Raw genomic sequence first — 15,983 nt, forward strand, 5'->3', positions numbered from 1 at the left:
TTGCTGTTTTGGGGTTGACAATTATTCTCTATTCACAATGAGGATAACAAATTTGAAAATGACAATATTTCTGCCTCAAAGCCGAGAGCTTCTTGGCTCCATCATATTTTATGTGCACGTGACATATGAGCATATTCATTCAGGCTTGCTTAACATCTTGGTCATAAATGCATTGACTACAGCACAGGTGTCAAAGTCAAGGCCCGGGGGCCAGATACGGCCCGCCACATCATTTTACGTGGCCCGCAAAGACAAATTGTGCATCAAAATCATGTGTCATTACTAGAATTGCAAATTGTCTTCACTTTTAATATCTTTTTTTAAAAATATTTGACCAGTTTTTACTCATCTGATTTGAAAACGAGTTATTTGTCTGTTTGTTTTGTAGCTTTTACTGTATATAATATGAGGTGCTCATACATTTATTTGGGTTGACAGTCATAATGGGCCTCCGAAAGAAGCTATGACGCCAACGCGGCCCACAAATTAAAATGCAGACCAACACTGGAAAAAAATTTGAATATTTATGTAGTTCTTTCAAAAAAAAAAAAAAAAACACTAGTGACCTTTCTTGAAACTTTCTAAATAAACAAAAAGTCAAACACTTAGAAAGCTTAGTCTCGGCATCAATGCATTTAATAGCGAGCGGGGAGAGCACACTCTGCGAACCTTGATGACTCTACCCAGAGACCAAGACTAATTTCCTGCCTCTTGAGGGCTTGCCGTCTATTAGTGGCAAAAGTTGGTATACAGTACAAGCGATGTGGGTTTAAAAATATAAATAAATAAAAAGCAATGGGGGGGGGGGGGGGGGGTTGTCTAAGACACGAGCTAGGCCAAGCTAAGTGCATTGAGGATCTGATTTAAGTGCTTGCCAACAGCAGTCTTGTGGGAGATATCTTAAGAGGCAAGGGCATTGTTGTGAAGGAGTGTTCCACAAGATTGCTGTTTACACATTCTTGGCTACACTGCAAATAAAGGCAGAGAGATTAAAAAGACACTCTGCCCTCCATTGCAACAAATCGCATCTTGAGAGAATTCGCAATGAACGATCCTGTTGACCTTCAAGCAATCACAAACAGGATTTATTTCAAATCTAGGTTAGATCAACTTTAATTAGGTTCCAATTTGGATGATGTTTGACTTTGCAGTGTTTATGTCTAAAGGGAAATAAAATTTGAAACTATCGCTACTCGGCTAGAATGTCGCCGCGGCTACGGCCCTGGCCGTCACACACAGCCCGAGGCGAGCTTAATAAGTTTTATTTGGACTTGAGTGAAGAAAGCGGAGGTTGTCATTTGAGTGCTTAAAAGCAAAGCCAGCCTGCTCTGTGATTTCACCCTCGCTCGCCTCGAGCATCAAGAAAAGTGTGGCAACAGGACAAACTGCTGCTGAACAGAAATTCATCCACACAGCTAAAAGCAAAGTAACATGATTAAAAACTGTGCGGCAATAATTCACAAACCATATACTGGTAACCCATTCATCAATAAATAAATCCTTTAAATCCCTTTGGTGGGTTTTTGCTCTACTTCATCACTCACTAATTAATTTAATCAACTACTTTATGCAGTGCAGATTTAAATTGGCTGTAAAACAAACCCTTAATTATTGGCTTAAACATTTGGGATATTTTATATTTATATTGTAGACGTTGATATTTATTTCTGAATATGTTCTTCAGTGATTTAGCTCAGTTAAACAGAGGAACTGTTGAATTTTCTAAGGCAAGATTGCCCTCTGGTGAATTACCTGGATATAGCTAGGAGGATGCAATAATTTAGCAAGCAACCACATTAAGAAAATAATTGAGCATTTCTTTGTTTTATTACAAACAAATACATTATGACACAGTACTAAAAAACACATTTACATGCGTTAAAAAAAGCAGTCGTCAAAATTGGCCCTTAGCATTTCAGTGTGTCGCATTTGTAAGAACATAATTTAACCTGTTGTACAACTCATTATTAATTTACAGAATGTAAAAAATAAAGACCGATGGTGCCCCTCAAGATGGAGCATTGATCAATTCTAACAATCTTTACTTACGTATATAGCCCTTCGTTACCTTCACGGTAATCAAAGCGCTTTTTTTGACGTCACCTCATTCACGTGTCGATTATCGTCGGTTGTACACGAAGCGCTTCCTCGCACATCGAGAAGGATCACCTGAGCCGTCAGATTAAACACAACAATGAGTGCATATTGTATCGATTGTCCGTCTGATTTATAGCCCGTGAAGGGTGGAGCCGATAATGTCCATGAATGTAGCTTCGACACAGTAACAGATCTGGACATCCGGGTCGGCTCCTCCGAGTTCCTCTGCTGTTCTTTGGGGTAAAGTCAGTTTGCTGGCTCCTTCTACTGAAACATCCCGAGGCTTCTCTTTCAGATACTGCAAACCTAAAGATCAAATATTATGTCATCTATCAAGGAAAATGTGTGTCTGCTAAATATATTTCTGGCATTTTGACAGCTCGGCATTCATGTGTACTTACGAGCGATGAGAGGGTCGATGTCCCTGGCTTTGGTGGCCACATCAGAGGCACAAACTTGCCCTACTTGTACAAGAAGGGCGGTCACATCTTCATAGAGTGGCGGAAAGGCCTGACAGAAGGCCACTAGGCATGGCAGAGTGGGCATGAAGAAGGCAAAGCGCTTGGCACGGGTCAGCACTGATGAGAAGAACATGCAAACACCAAACCGTTACAGACCTTTAATGTTGCACTACGTGACAATCACCAGATGGTGGCAGCAAATTGCACAGAATGATTTTAGGACAGCCTTATGTGGGCAAAATTTAATTTATATATTAAAAAAAAAAAAAAAAGTTTAAATGTGTGACATGGGGAAGAAAAGACATTTTCTGACCTGTAAGAAGCGTACCCATGACGCTGACGGCCAACCTCGCCACACTGAGCGATTTGGGCAGTGCGTATTGGATACACAGATATGATAGCAACTGGATTGCAAAGATCTGTGAGAAGATAAGATTCACAACTGATAAGACACATATTTGATATGTTTTCTGAAGTATTCATGTGATATGCAAACAGATGGCATAAGCCAGGCCAAGGCCCCATGGGATGTCCCACCTGCTTTTCCAGTTGGGGCTGGGCCAAAAGTTCTGGGATGAAGTCCAGACAGATATGCATGGAAGGGATGCCTGACACTGTTAGAGGCAGCAGAGGTTGAGGATAGCCCTGGAAGACACCACATATGTAAAATATATATTGCTCATGTGGCATCTAACAGGCCCCTTCATAGTTTCTAAACAATGAGACGTCATTTATAGGGTGCAGCTTAGCTTGGAGGCAAAAAACATTCAGCGCGCTCGCTCGAAAATGCAGGTTAGCATATTTCAACGGAATGTTTACGTGGCAAATGTGAATGGGAGCAAATGCACTCTTGTGATGGTAAATGTTAAAATATAATAAGCTGTTTCTACAGCTGTATGAAATAAAAACAGATATATAATTATGAATGCAAAGAACAAAAAAAAATGCGAGCTATAAAAATTCACATTTCGGCAGCGTGTGAAAATAAAATGAACAACTCATAACAAATTTAAATGGGTGATATGTGCTTTAAATAAAAAGATATGTGCAAACAAATATGCCTACTTACTCGGGCAATACTGAGGGAGCCAAAGTTGGCCATAAACACCATGCAGTGCTTCTGCTGCAGATAGTGGAAGAGGTTGGAAGTGCTTCGGCCTTTTGAAGAAACTTGCTTGTGGCATGTTTGGCGAAACAAATTGTTGCTCTTCATCCACAATTTGAAATCCAAAATAGCTCCAAATTACAGAGCCATTGTTTTTTTCTTTTTAACTCGCTCTTCCGCTAACACCGTAGCCGCCAACGTTTGTTGTGCGTCAGAGAAGCCTACGTAAACACCGGGTTGAACCAAAGAGGACGCAAAAAGAAAATAGTCCCCTATGCTGAAGAGCAAACGGCCGTAACAAAGGCAGCACCTAAATATATTATACCAATTTCAACATTTCATGACTGACAGAGCTAGTTGGTGCAGTGCAAAATTAGAGATGATATTTGTAATAATGTCCGGAATAAACAATAACAATTGGTATTGTCATATTCTGGATATTATCGAAAATATTAATAGTTTTTAGTACTGTTTTACCCCGCCCCCCAAAAATATAAAACAACACATGACTGATGTCTTGTGCATGGACTTACCTGAAAGTGGACGAGTTTGGCAATATTGGGGTCAGCGATGAACATCTGATGCAGCAGACAACAGATAAGACACTGCACCTCCCTCAAATCACTGAGCAGGCCTCCCTCTGGCTCAGCATCTCTCACAGCCTCCTTGGCTCTGAGCAGCAGGCTTTTTTGTTCGGCTTTTGCTGGCACGGGGCCACCGATGGCCCTCAGAAGGCTCCCCGTGCTGAATCCCAGCTGCTGCTCCTCAGAGGTTGGCAAACACACCTCCAGGAGAATCTGGACAGCTGCACTGTCCTGGATTTAACAAGGAACGATCAGGAAATCACAACCAAACCCACAGAGAAAAGAATTTGTCTTGATGATGTAAGAAATACCTGAGCAGCTAAAAGGGCATTCTTGAGCTCCTCCCTGGTGACCTCAGGTGTATCTGGCTGTCCCGGCACACCCAGATTGGAGACTGTCTGGCTCTGTCTATCAAAGTCTGCCGTCTCTTTTAAATGGCTGTGCAGGTAGGCTTTGGATGCTAGCAGATAGCCGTTCAGCATGTGAAGGACGATGTCCATTAACGGAGGACATCTAAAAAGAGCCGAAGTAAGAATGCGCTAAATTGTCTGGCACTTTTTGGGGGGGGGGGAAATGGCTGCCATTCAAAGAGTTAACGAGGGTGGATAATTGGGGTCTAATTTGTCTCGTACCTGTACACTCTGTGATCGCAGCGTAGAACAATGAGGGGATCCACCATGAGGTCGTTCTGCGTGTACGTCTGCTGCCTGAGCAGCTTCGCCGAAGGTTGGAGAGCATTCACCGTCATCACCCACAACCTGAAACACAGCTAGTTGCTTTAGGGAGCAATATCCCGCTGCTGTTTGGAATACATTTTATTTGACAGTGTGTAACATTTATTGATTCTATAAACACTCTCTTTTAAGAAATAGAACAGTATGAAGTGACAAAACGGTTGCTTCACTGCGGTTTAATAGAATAATCCATAAACGGTGAGTGCCGGACTCCTGAGGGTGTACAAGCGGAAAACACAAAGTCAGACATTGCTGTGTTTCCCTCCTGAATTAATAAAAGCTGTCATTGGCAACAATCCGTTACTTCCTCCTTTCAGGAAATCTACCTCAGTTTTCCCGTAGAGACCCATTTGGATCAATAGGATGTCTGCTCAGTTCTCCTGTCAGGCCAGAGGTCGTGGAGAGTGACCCTCTACTGTCCAGAGCTTTAGGTGAGGGCCGACAAGACTCGCCTTGCTGTGTATCTCTGATCTATTCTCACAATCATCTATGAGCAAGCAGCTCCAGGTCAAGGGTGCAGCAACTCTTGGTCTTCCTTTAATCCACTTAGTGTGTCTCATGGCAACTTAACGGTGCTTTAAAAGAAATGCCACTGACTCAAGAGCAGTTGATAACCTTTCACTGAAACAACATCCTAACCATACCAAGGCCACAAAATCCAGTTTTTTCCCCCCCTAATAAAAAATCACGAGAATAATTCCGACTATGACAAAGCATGCTTATGTTAAAAGACAAAAAGAATGACATCATTAGCGAATGCAGAGACACTCTGCTCCACTTTCAAAATCTCCCGCAGCGTTATATTTGGAATTCATGGGGTCATCGCAGTATCTCTCCAACATAAGAGTGCAGCCTTGACAATTGTATTCATTTCACATAGTGTACCTGCGGGGCATCACGGTGTTGAGCCCCATCCAGAGCTTGTTGAGCGTCTGCAGGGTGCGGCGAGGAACGGCGGGTTCCAGCAGCAGAGCCATGCTGGCAGTCAGGGACTCGGAATAAGGGATAAGGTCTCCCGGTGTGAGAAGTGTCAACTGCTCCAAGATTCGCATCAACCTCGGACTGCTGGATGGCAACTTCTGGAAGGCTTGGGTGGGGGAAGAAAAGTGTGAAGCCTCGTTTGGTTTCCTTGAATGCATAAAAGCATCTGCCGGACAAATACGTTTATAATAATGAGACGGTGCGCACCCTGGTGGAGCTGGCTCTGAGTGTATCTGCACGTCTTGCTGGGGAGCATCATTTTCCTCAGCAGGGGAAGAGTGCCCGTCACCTCCTCTTCACACACCCAGTCTTCCACAAGACACAGGTGAGGGTAGTTGATGGCCAGCAACCTCAACAAGGCAGAGTGCAGACCTGGCAACGTGGAACAAGAAAGCCACATTTTAAAGCCCGTCTGCTTTACTAGGTCATCGTCGAAAAGAATCTTCATAGACATTGTGATCTTTGCGCTAACTCACCCCCGAGCTCTTGTTGCAACCCCTGAGCTTGGGTAACTAAGTACTTTATGGGGATCTGATCCATCAGTGCTGCTGAATACGACTTGGGCTTCTTCTGCATTAGGGCTGTCAAAAGATGAAAAGGATTTGAAGTACGACAGACAGCATAGACTACGTTTGAGTCTCGTGAAGAGCTGGTGCACATAATAGAGGTGACTTTCTATTGACACAATTTCAGTCGCGCTCCTGATGGCTTCCATTACTCTTTCCTTGAAGGCTGTGGGAGCACTTAGGTAAACAGACCAATTAAAGGGACGGGCATAAATCTGCTCTAATGAAGGGCAAGCTTGTCATGAAAAGGAAATGCATACTAGCTCGACGAACTGCTAATGTTACAATCTAACCTCAAGCTGTCCTAGTTATCTCCCAGAGTCATCTCACTTGGCTGTTTGTCAGGCCACCATTTATTATCTACGGAGCTGCCAACACACTGGAAAGGATAAGTGGCTGCATGTCCGGAGAGAGAAGGCCCCTACGACTAAGAGGACAAAGAGGAAGAGTGCCACTGGAAAGTTTACACACCCAATTGTTTGGTGCTCGCCAACAGATTCTCCTCGTAAGACAGGATGTAGTAAAGGATAAGGAGTTGGGTCGTGATGGAGCTGCGCTGTCGTCCTCCTCGACTACTGTCCCCTTGCTAAGAGAAAAAAAAAAAGACATAATAATTTCTCTCCAGTGGCAGTCATCATAATGTGAACAGAGGAACGAAGCAAAGGAAAATATCTATTACACTATTCATGTATGTGAATGTATGATTTTACGACTCGTGGCTTAAATTTAGCTCGCGTATTTCCTTTCTGTTGAATAAGGTCCTAAAATTGAATCGGCTCTTGTAAAGTACTCGGGATGACTTACCACAGAAGAGCCCTGGTAGATGCTGAGGATTTCTTGCTCTGTGATTGGTTGGTTGGTGGCCTCAGGGTTGGCCTTGGACGCCGGAGTGAGGATTGAGTTGATGTAAACGTCAACCAGGGGTATTAGCTGAGTGTGGATGGGGGTGTTTGTCTCACAAAGCTGACGGTAGATCCAGTCCTTAAAAGCCAAAGACGTCAACATGAATGCTGGGACGCAATTATTTGCCGCAAAATGTCTACCTTGATGGACACTTTGTGCTTAGTGAAGGCTCGGCTTCGCAGAAGCTGGTAGATGCAGTGAATGGGGAGAAACCCTGTGATGTTGGCACTTAGGTTGTTGGTCACCGCAACCCTTACTGCATGGGCTGTAACCACCTGCACACCAAACACATGCTGTCAATGACCCAGCCAATGCAAACTTCAGACGCAACAAATTACTTTATAATCACAAAATAATGATCTAGTCTTTTTGATTCATGATTTATAGTCTTCAGCGGGCCACTTATGATTGATTTCATGACACAATGCTTCGGGCCAGTTTAAATGTAGGAATTTGGTCCATATATAAAACACCGGACTATAAGGCGCACTGTCGGCTTTTGAGAAAATTTTAGGTTTTTAGGTGCGCCTTATAGTCCGGAAAATACGGTAACAGACAATTTAAAAATGATACTTAATCACTTGAGCCTGCAAAAATGAAGTATTAAAATGTCGATGAGAATACAAAAGCACCTGTTCTGTGAAGATCTCTTGCGTGAAGATGGTCTTCATCTTACTCAGAGAGCTCGGTTTGATGGCAATCTATGGAAGAAAAAGATTAAACGTGGCAGCTTTACTACGAGTGAAAACAACCCGGAGGCATCGGTGGAGGTATTGCTATTTTTCAATTTCCTCTTTTCATATTTCATACAAAAAAAAAAAAAAAAAACACTCCTTGCCAGGCACAATGGTGAATTGATAGGGTTGCCCTAAGGGCGGAAACAAACAGACTCCAAATCCAATTACATTGCACATCTTAGTGGAACATACACTGAGACGGGAAAACCACTTAGCACACATGAGGGAGAAAATAGTACACTTAATAAGTCATAAAAGGGCAAAACTGCTGCAAGGGACATCGGAGTGTCTTGAAAGACACAGTATGTGTATGCTCAAAGTGTTTCATCAGTGTTTTAGTCTTTACATGTGCCACTGTGCGCAGTGGGGCAGTATTCGGTCAGACACACTAACATATTGATCACTGTCCTCATCCGACCTATCATCTTACCTTCATCCCCAAAGTAGAACACACCAACTCAATAATGGAGCTGAGCTGGTTGCTGTGGAAATACATGGCCACTAGTAATAGCATCTCTCCGAAAGAAGCAGATACACCTGCAGCACTGGATGGGGGGGGGCACACATATTTGTGAGTTATTGCTTCAGGATAAGATTCCAAAGCACCAGCAAAGAATACAGCATTATCTTTTGAGGGCAACCATAGAATTCGACGACTGTATTGGCAAATAAATGATAAGACACAACAGCAACGGGATCATTATTGTCTTTCTCAAAGCCCAATAAAAACTCATATGGGTTTATTTTCATTTGACATATAGGGCAATGTTATTATCGTTATTTCTATTAAACACCGGACAGTAGTTATCCAGCGAGTATTTCCACTTTCACAGTAATGTTACAATTGACGTGCTTGGCTTTTCACGCTACACCAAAATGTATCGCTTTTTCCACACAATAAAGTTTACAATTAGAAAATGATTGATGTGGGCAACATAGATCGATTTGACTTATTGAACTTGTGCTTGATAAAACATCACACAAGAACCAAGAGACAAAAGCATGGGTGGGGGCAACCATAAAGTAAAATGGTGTATGCAGACGTTCTTACCTCTCAAAGTACTCCTCTTCTTTGATCATCCAGCTGAGCCACATGACCATGAGCTGCTCCTGCTCGGGTGTGCTAGAGGCATGCGAGACACAAGACGTGTTATACGTCAAGAATATAAAACAGGACGAGCAAAAAAATTGAAATGTGCTTCATTTCGGGATCAGTGATTTGAACACGGTGTACCTGACCAGCGTGGGAAAGGCTAATAGTTTGCAGAAGGACAAGGAGACAAAGCGAACGCCGGCGGGAGTGGCTGGAGGTCGGCTCGTCATCAGTTGCAGAAGTTGCTCTGCCTCCTCGTCTGTTGGTCTGGGACAGGAGCACGAACACACACGTTCATTTCCGATCAGAGCGAGTACTACGTTCCCTTACCTGAGACCGGCGATGCCCATGAGAGCGCAGTAGAGTCGGAGCAGAGCGCTGGCCTTCACCACGTGTTCTTCCCTGAGGCCCGAGTAGCCGAAGCCACCTTCGTCATCCGTGTCGCCGTCGTTGGGAACGTGCGTGCTGCGCGAGCGGGGCAAGATAGCGACCAACTCTAGCAGCAGTTGCCTGCGCATCTGCCACAGCACTGAGCTGCTCTCTCGCTTTCTCTAGCGGGAGAGAAAAAAAAAAAAAAAAAACACAGGAGATGATGCGTAATCGTCCCGTTAGCTCATTGCGTTCCTCATCTTACAATCAGAGCCAGAAATTCATATTATTTCCTCCAGCAAAAATGCAATTGAGAATTTAGAGTTGAATGCTAAGAAGGCGACACCTTATTATAAAACGTTTCCCGGCGAAAGGCTCGATGGCATCTTTTCAAAAGGGATACGAGACGCGATGGCATTTCGAGAGAAGAGCTCCTGCTTCTCCGTAACCGAGAAGAAATGTCAGGAGATGGCAAGATAAGCAAGGCTGTTTGAAGCTGTTGTGCCATTTGAAATGCACACTTCTAGTTGGGAAAATTACCGTTTCCCCTTCTCAATGGGGACGATAAGGCGGGCACAAAACAAAAGGTCACGCACGTTGGAGATCCCAAAAAGGGATGATGGCTACGTGAGAATGTCAAGGCGTGCGAGTGACTTCAACGACGGCCCCCCGTTATCCTGAATCAAAAACAAAGGAACTCACCTGTTGCCCATTGCGGATGAACATGCTGAACCACGTGCGGACTTTGCTGTTAGTACCAAGCAGCAGACCGCTGACATAAGAAACGAGGGGGCTGACGGCCTCATCTGCTGTGTCTGGTTTGTAATCCAGAGTCAGAGCCACGCCCAGGCCAGGAAGATGACATTCCTCCACCTAAGAAAAAATACAAATAGAACATTTGATTTCACTGTCAATTTGTGGTACTTCAAGCAACTGGCTGATCCTGATACATTCTTTTCTGTAGGTATTCAAAAAAAATGGTGTGTTTTTTTTCCCACTGACCACCATGGCTCTGATGTTGAGAGCCTGTGAAGGGTTCATCTGACACAGCTGCCTAAGGGCTTCGGTCCTGCGCCGACCACCAACGCTCTCTTCATCCTGACGCTCTCCGTTCTTGATCAAACCTCTGCACACTGCAAACACAAGCGCACACATTTCCAGTAGGCTCGCTCGCTCGCTTTGAGTGATCATCGGACATTATACTTCTGTCACGGTCACACTCGGTTTATTCTTAAAGTCATGCCTGAAATCACAACATTAAGTATGTATATATTTTATTAGGCTCACTGGAGAAAAGCATCCCATTGATTTTTTTTTTTTAGATTCAGCATGTTCTTTTGCAATCTTTGTTAAATAGCAACTCACCAATTCTCTATTTGGAGCAGCCAGCGTACAATGTGTGAAATCGACTTTACTTAAAGCGGTTACACAAAACTCGGATGGGTTTATGGTGGGTGAAGTAAACCTGGGTTGTGTTGTCAGAAATGTAAGACAGAGCATTTACCTTCATTGAAGCTGTCAGGCACATTGGCAACCAGAAGACAAAGAAACCAATCGCCGTTGCGAACATGCAGCAAAGCCTCTGCCACGTCCACGATTGGCAGCAGGGAAGGCAGTTCTGTCCAGACAAAATCCACAGGAGAGGATGATTTATTTATTATTATTTTTTACAGTATATTTAACAGATTTACATACCTGCTTGTAGAATGCAAAGTACGTCAGCAACCTCTTCCAAGTACACCGGGCTTTCAAACAGTTCTGATGACTTCAGAAAGAATTCTCCATTGGAATCGGCCACCTAAGAGACACAGATGAACAACTCTTTGACGACCTGCTTTGATAAACGAACAGAAACAGTTTAATAATTTAGTTTGAGTATGACGATGATATCTGTACCTTACTCATGATTGCTAAAAGCTCACTCAGGGTCAGACGAAGTCTCCTGAGCGGATCGCTGTGTTCGAACTCCAAGGTGAGCCCATGCTGCAGCTGTGACACCAGAATACTCTCCACATTGGAACCACCTGCTTTGTGCCTAGCTCACATCATGAAAATGTTCAGAAATAAACTCCCTAATTTGACAGAACCGAAATGATGAGGGGATTACCTTAGCTGCTGCTCCTTCCTGGCATCCTGCTCCAAGGCGTGAAAGTCAACAGACAGCAGCGCCACAATGGAGTTGACAGCTTCCACTCCCGAGAGCAACCGGAGGATGAGCTTCTTGTCCTCGGCCCAAACCGGGCTCTGGTCAGCCGGGGCACACAAAGCCATCCTCACCAAGCAGGGAAGCAGTAACCTCAGCTCGGGGTCACTGAGAGCTGCCAGGCGCTGCACATCCACCTTCTGCATGGCTTCAAATGCAAAAGGGCTGACAAACTGCAGCCCTGCACTGTCTGTCATCTCTGAAAGGGTCAGAAGAAAAACGACGAGAACCATCAGAACCACAACACCAAAGTAGCTGGATCGGTTTTACAATTTCACTTGATCCCTTCAATAATACATTGCATTTAATAGAAGACGATCAGATATATTAGTGGTGGTAAACAGAGAAGCTTGTAGTCAGCTTTTTAGCTTCACTAACAATGACAGCTCGACTAAACGCTAACACGTATGTGAGGAGGAAGTGTTATAAATAGTCCAGCTCGTAACATTAACACCAAAGCAGCGATCGAACATGTTGGACATGGTTTTAATTCAATTTATAACGCGCATTCCCACTTTTCGCCACTTTTAGGGTGACTTAGCTTGCTACTAGCTGGAGAGCTAAAAGCAAAAGCTAACGCTCCTGCAGAGCCAAACAACGCGGTTGCTAAGCGTTGCAAAAACAGAGTATTTCGGGCATTATAAAATGCAGCAGTAATTATCTTACCTTAATTTGTTGCAATATTGCAGCGCAATTGGTTAATGTTAAGGTGGGAGGCCTCCGGACCTCGGACTTGTCTGGGCACCAAAGCTAAGATGTGTCCGAGAAAGTACCCTTCCTTAGCGGTCAGTGAGTTCTCAAAATGCGTAGCATTTCCCGCACCTTGAGCACTAAAGTGTTGCCATTTCCACTCGGACAGGTTTGCAAAGAGAGAAGAATTAGTACGATTGTGTGCAAGGAGCTCAAACAGACTGCTGAAAGCCGGAGCAGACTCGGACTGCGAGACCGGTGGAAGGCTATACCTAATGTGCCGCTGTTGTATGGGTTGTAGTGTTGGCTCGTGAGTGAACGGTACGTTCAAAATAACGAATCTTTTCAGTGCACGAGAATGAACGAGTCTTTTTTCAGTTCATATGACTTCAACCAGTAGGTGTCGGTAATAGTAATTGAAGCTGGTGCCACCTCGCCGTAAAACAAAACGAAGAAGAAAATGACGTAACTTCCCGTTCACGAACGAGTCGTGAATTGCATTTCCCGTTCACCAACAAACGAATTTATGAGTGAACGAGTCAGTGAGTGAGTGATTCGCATTTCCAGTCGTTTGAACGAATCTTTTGAACGAACTGATTCTAAAGATCCGGTTCACTTAAAAGAACTGGAATGCACATCACTAATGGGTTGACTCCCATTATCATACATTTGCAGGAATAATAGGAGATATTCGTTGATCTTCGCGTTTATTTATGTTAATTTCATTACTTTTATCTTGCCAACATATGCAAAGTAATTTTAGCTTTTAATCTAAAAAAAAATAGTGAGCAAACAACTAATAAAAAAAATAAGTACGCATTGCTCGACACGTGAACGCACCATCAAGTGCTTTCACGTACTTTTGGTAAAGTATACATGACAGTAAAAAAATAATTACATAAATAAATAGGAAAACTGAATCAATCTCTTTGCACTGTACAAAAAGGACATTATACAAAAGTAAACTTGCATTTTTAATTTTTAAAGGAGGAAATGGATGGGGAATATCTTGCTTCTCCAAATCTGGTGCATTACATTTTCTGATTTAAGTGTTCCTCAGTGGAGCTGCTGTTCTTATTTTTCTGTCTACAACCTATAAAACCTTACAAGTTCAGATAATAATTCTTATTTATTTAGGTGTGACATGACTGGGATTGTGAACGTTTCATGAAATTCACCTGGAATGAAGCCCAATTATTTTTGCAGTGGTGTAGACCTTAATGGTAAAAATAGAAAATTAATAAAGCAAAATGTTTTGTTTAATATACGGATTTGAAATGAAATCCGATTATATTATATGTTTTCCACTTGACTAGTCACTGTCAAATTGCAAGTTCCACAATCTTGCCGAAAAGCATACTGGGAAAAGAGTGATGACAGTCGACAGTAGGACCACTGCGTATTTATAAAGGTCGTTGACAGCAAGAAGCAATGATGGACATGGAATGGACTGCCAGCTGCTCCCAAACAACCTTCGGGCACGTAAACAGTTTGCAAGTCAAATGCAGGAATTCACCATAAATGGAATTTGGTGGTCTTACACCACTGGACGGACCAGCAACTAAATCGCACATAGAAACAAACATGATCATTATATAATAGTTAATAATTTTCCTACCTTTCTATTGGTGTCCTCTACCAAATACACAACCAGTCTTTCCCCCTCTATGCAATAAACACAACAAGCACGGAGAAAATCTGTTGACACATTTTATTCCTAAAACAGAAGCCACAGCACCAACTGCTGGCATGGCATTCATATATATAATCATCTATATAGATAGCCGTTTGGTTTTTGTGTCTAAATGTGTGGTATAAAATACTATATACAACAATGTACCTCTTTATTAGAACACAGTGAAGTTCATTGCTGTACAATTCCTACGTAGCTACAGCTTTGCTGTAATTCACAATTCTCCACTTCTTCTGTACATTGTGACAATACAAATAGTCTCTTTCTCCATTACAAAAAAATAATACTCTGAAAGCAACCGACTGGGACTTTCTTTCCTTTTTCTGCAATAATTTCTCCTTTTTTTTTTTTTCCGCAAGATGATTACATATATCTTAGACCAATTGCTTTAAAGCAAGAAGGTGTTATAAACCTTCTCCATTTATATATTTCTCTATATATATTTATAAAAAGCGGTTAAGAAATAATACATTTGAAAAGATACAATAAATAAGATAGACGCAGGCTTTTCATTTGGATATAATTCCATCCAAAGGAATAAAAAGGAATTTTAGGCTGTCACACCAAAAATCCATTCTTTAAAAGTTATTTTCTTGATCAAGTACATCCCTTTATCTCTTTTCCGTCTTTCCCAAAACAGACTGGCCAGTGCATGTGCTGCCATGCTAAAAAGAAACATGACAACCAATCTGTCGCTCTCCCACGTTCCTTTACTCTGATCTTCCCATAATTTTTTCATTTATTCCCGCATCTATGAGTGCATGTCTTTGCGCCAAGGGGACAACCAACCATCAAAACTGATCTTGGAATGAGATCCAACGCTGTGCTTCGTTCGCTCTGGTGTCATGAAACCCCTACGGAGTTATCGCTTTGGACTTCTCTTCTTGAAATGTCTCTCCTATGGCGGGCTACAACATGTTTGTGATAAAGTTGTACATCTGGTTCAGCACCACAAAGTGAATGGGCAGGCATGATCGTCTGTCCTGTGTCGCCGGGTCACATGTGAGCCAGGAGAGGGCGTTGTACTGCTCCAGCACAAATCTAGCAGGGTGCAAAATATAAGTATTGGAGTCACGGATAGTACTCAATTCATAGTTTAAAAAAAAAAAAAAAAAAGAGTGTATAATCTGCAGTGTCCTCATTCACATTTAGAAATCAAGAATCAGGACTGGGGTAAACGCAGTAATGACCTGTGACCTCAAGTCATGAAAGCACAGCGCAATTGCAGCCGTACGCATGGACGTGCTTGCGTGCTGTTTACCGTAGTACATCTGAGGTCTGATTGGAGTCAAGAGGGTGGGAGTGTTTGCTGTGCAGAAGCTCATCGGACTGCACTGAAGACACGTGGAGGTGCAAAGAGGCCTGGGAGGGAGAGAGCGAGAGAAAAAGAGCTGGTGTCAAATAGACTGAGTGCAAAAAAGCCGTTTGCCTCTGTCCCAAATGAAGCTTCCACAAGCGAGCAAGATCTTTCTTGCAAATGGACATGTTGTTAGGTGTATATTTCTTTGGACATACAATAAGAGTCTCAATACCTTGAGGAAAAGTGGACACTGGTTCTGAGCCTGCGGACAGGCTGACCAGAACCAGTCAGGCAGTGGGCCAGCTTTGGCCGTGGATACAAAGTAGCCGAGAGCAAGGGGTTGCTGCAGGAGGTTTGGCACCTCCTCGCGAGACTCCATGCGGTCTGCACTCTGGCCCTGCAAAATGAACATCATTAGTTTTACGGGTGACTTGAGACTTCAAAAAAAGCTAGCGAGAAAGATTCAA

General features: G+C 43.1%; 2 protein-coding genes across 5 annotated transcripts in view; both read right to left on the reverse strand.

Annotated features, from left to right (window-relative positions):
• Nucleotides 1-1,808: 1,808 nt before the first annotated feature.
• ints2 (integrator complex subunit 2) lies at nucleotides 1,809-12,875 on the reverse strand. The gene is made up of 25 exons (XM_061298609.1): nucleotides 12,500-12,875; nucleotides 11,738-12,032; nucleotides 11,527-11,665; nucleotides 11,326-11,428; nucleotides 11,135-11,248; nucleotides 10,633-10,763; nucleotides 10,333-10,503; nucleotides 9,592-9,812; nucleotides 9,403-9,528; nucleotides 9,220-9,291; nucleotides 8,599-8,713; nucleotides 8,064-8,132; nucleotides 7,572-7,706; nucleotides 7,333-7,509; nucleotides 7,000-7,114; nucleotides 6,439-6,543; nucleotides 6,170-6,334; nucleotides 5,867-6,068; nucleotides 4,880-5,005; nucleotides 4,559-4,760; nucleotides 4,197-4,478; nucleotides 3,096-3,203; nucleotides 2,872-2,977; nucleotides 2,499-2,675; nucleotides 1,809-2,403 (listed from the first exon to the last, which is right to left on the reverse strand). Exons 2-25 carry the CDS (start codon nucleotides 12,028-12,030, stop codon nucleotides 2,228-2,230), a joined length of 3,630 nt encoding a protein of 1,209 aa, XP_061154593.1. The 5' UTR covers nucleotides 12,031-12,032; nucleotides 12,500-12,875; the 3' UTR covers nucleotides 1,809-2,227.
• Nucleotides 12,876-14,219: 1,344 nt separating this feature from the next.
• Nucleotides 14,220-15,983, reverse strand: part of med13a (mediator complex subunit 13a) — a 42,365-nt gene continuing 40,601 nt past the window's right edge. For all 4 annotated transcript variants that reach the window (XM_061298583.1, XM_061298584.1, XM_061298585.1 and 1 more), the window contains 3 exons: nucleotides 15,749-15,913; nucleotides 15,478-15,578; nucleotides 14,220-15,257 (listed from right to left, as the gene is read on the reverse strand). In XM_061298583.1, the coding sequence (XP_061154567.1) occupies nucleotides 15,125-15,257; nucleotides 15,478-15,578; nucleotides 15,749-15,913 (399 nt within the window). In that variant the 3' untranslated portion in view covers nucleotides 14,220-15,124. The remainder of the gene's footprint in view (nucleotides 15,258-15,477; nucleotides 15,579-15,748; nucleotides 15,914-15,983) is intronic.

This window comes from Syngnathus typhle, linkage group LG15, assembly GCF_033458585.1.
Source record: "Syngnathus typhle isolate RoL2023-S1 ecotype Sweden linkage group LG15, RoL_Styp_1.0, whole genome shotgun sequence".
Taxonomy (NCBI): domain Eukaryota; kingdom Metazoa; phylum Chordata; class Actinopteri; order Syngnathiformes; family Syngnathidae; genus Syngnathus; species Syngnathus typhle.

Excerpts from the sequence above, each read along its gene's own strand:
- ints2 (XM_061298609.1), bottom strand. The coding sequence starts at position 12,030 with ATGACAGACAGTGCAGGGCTGCAGTTTGTCAGCCCTTTTGCATTTGAA. Across the intron at positions 9,813-10,332 it reads TCATCCGCAATGGGCAACAG|AGAAAGCGAGAGAGCAGCTC; the intron begins GTGAGTTCCTTT and ends CTCTCCCGCTAG. Across the intron at positions 3,204-4,196 it reads CCAAACTCGTCCACTTTCAG|GGCTATCCTCAACCTCTGCT; the intron begins GTAAGTCCATGC and ends GGTGTCTTCCAG.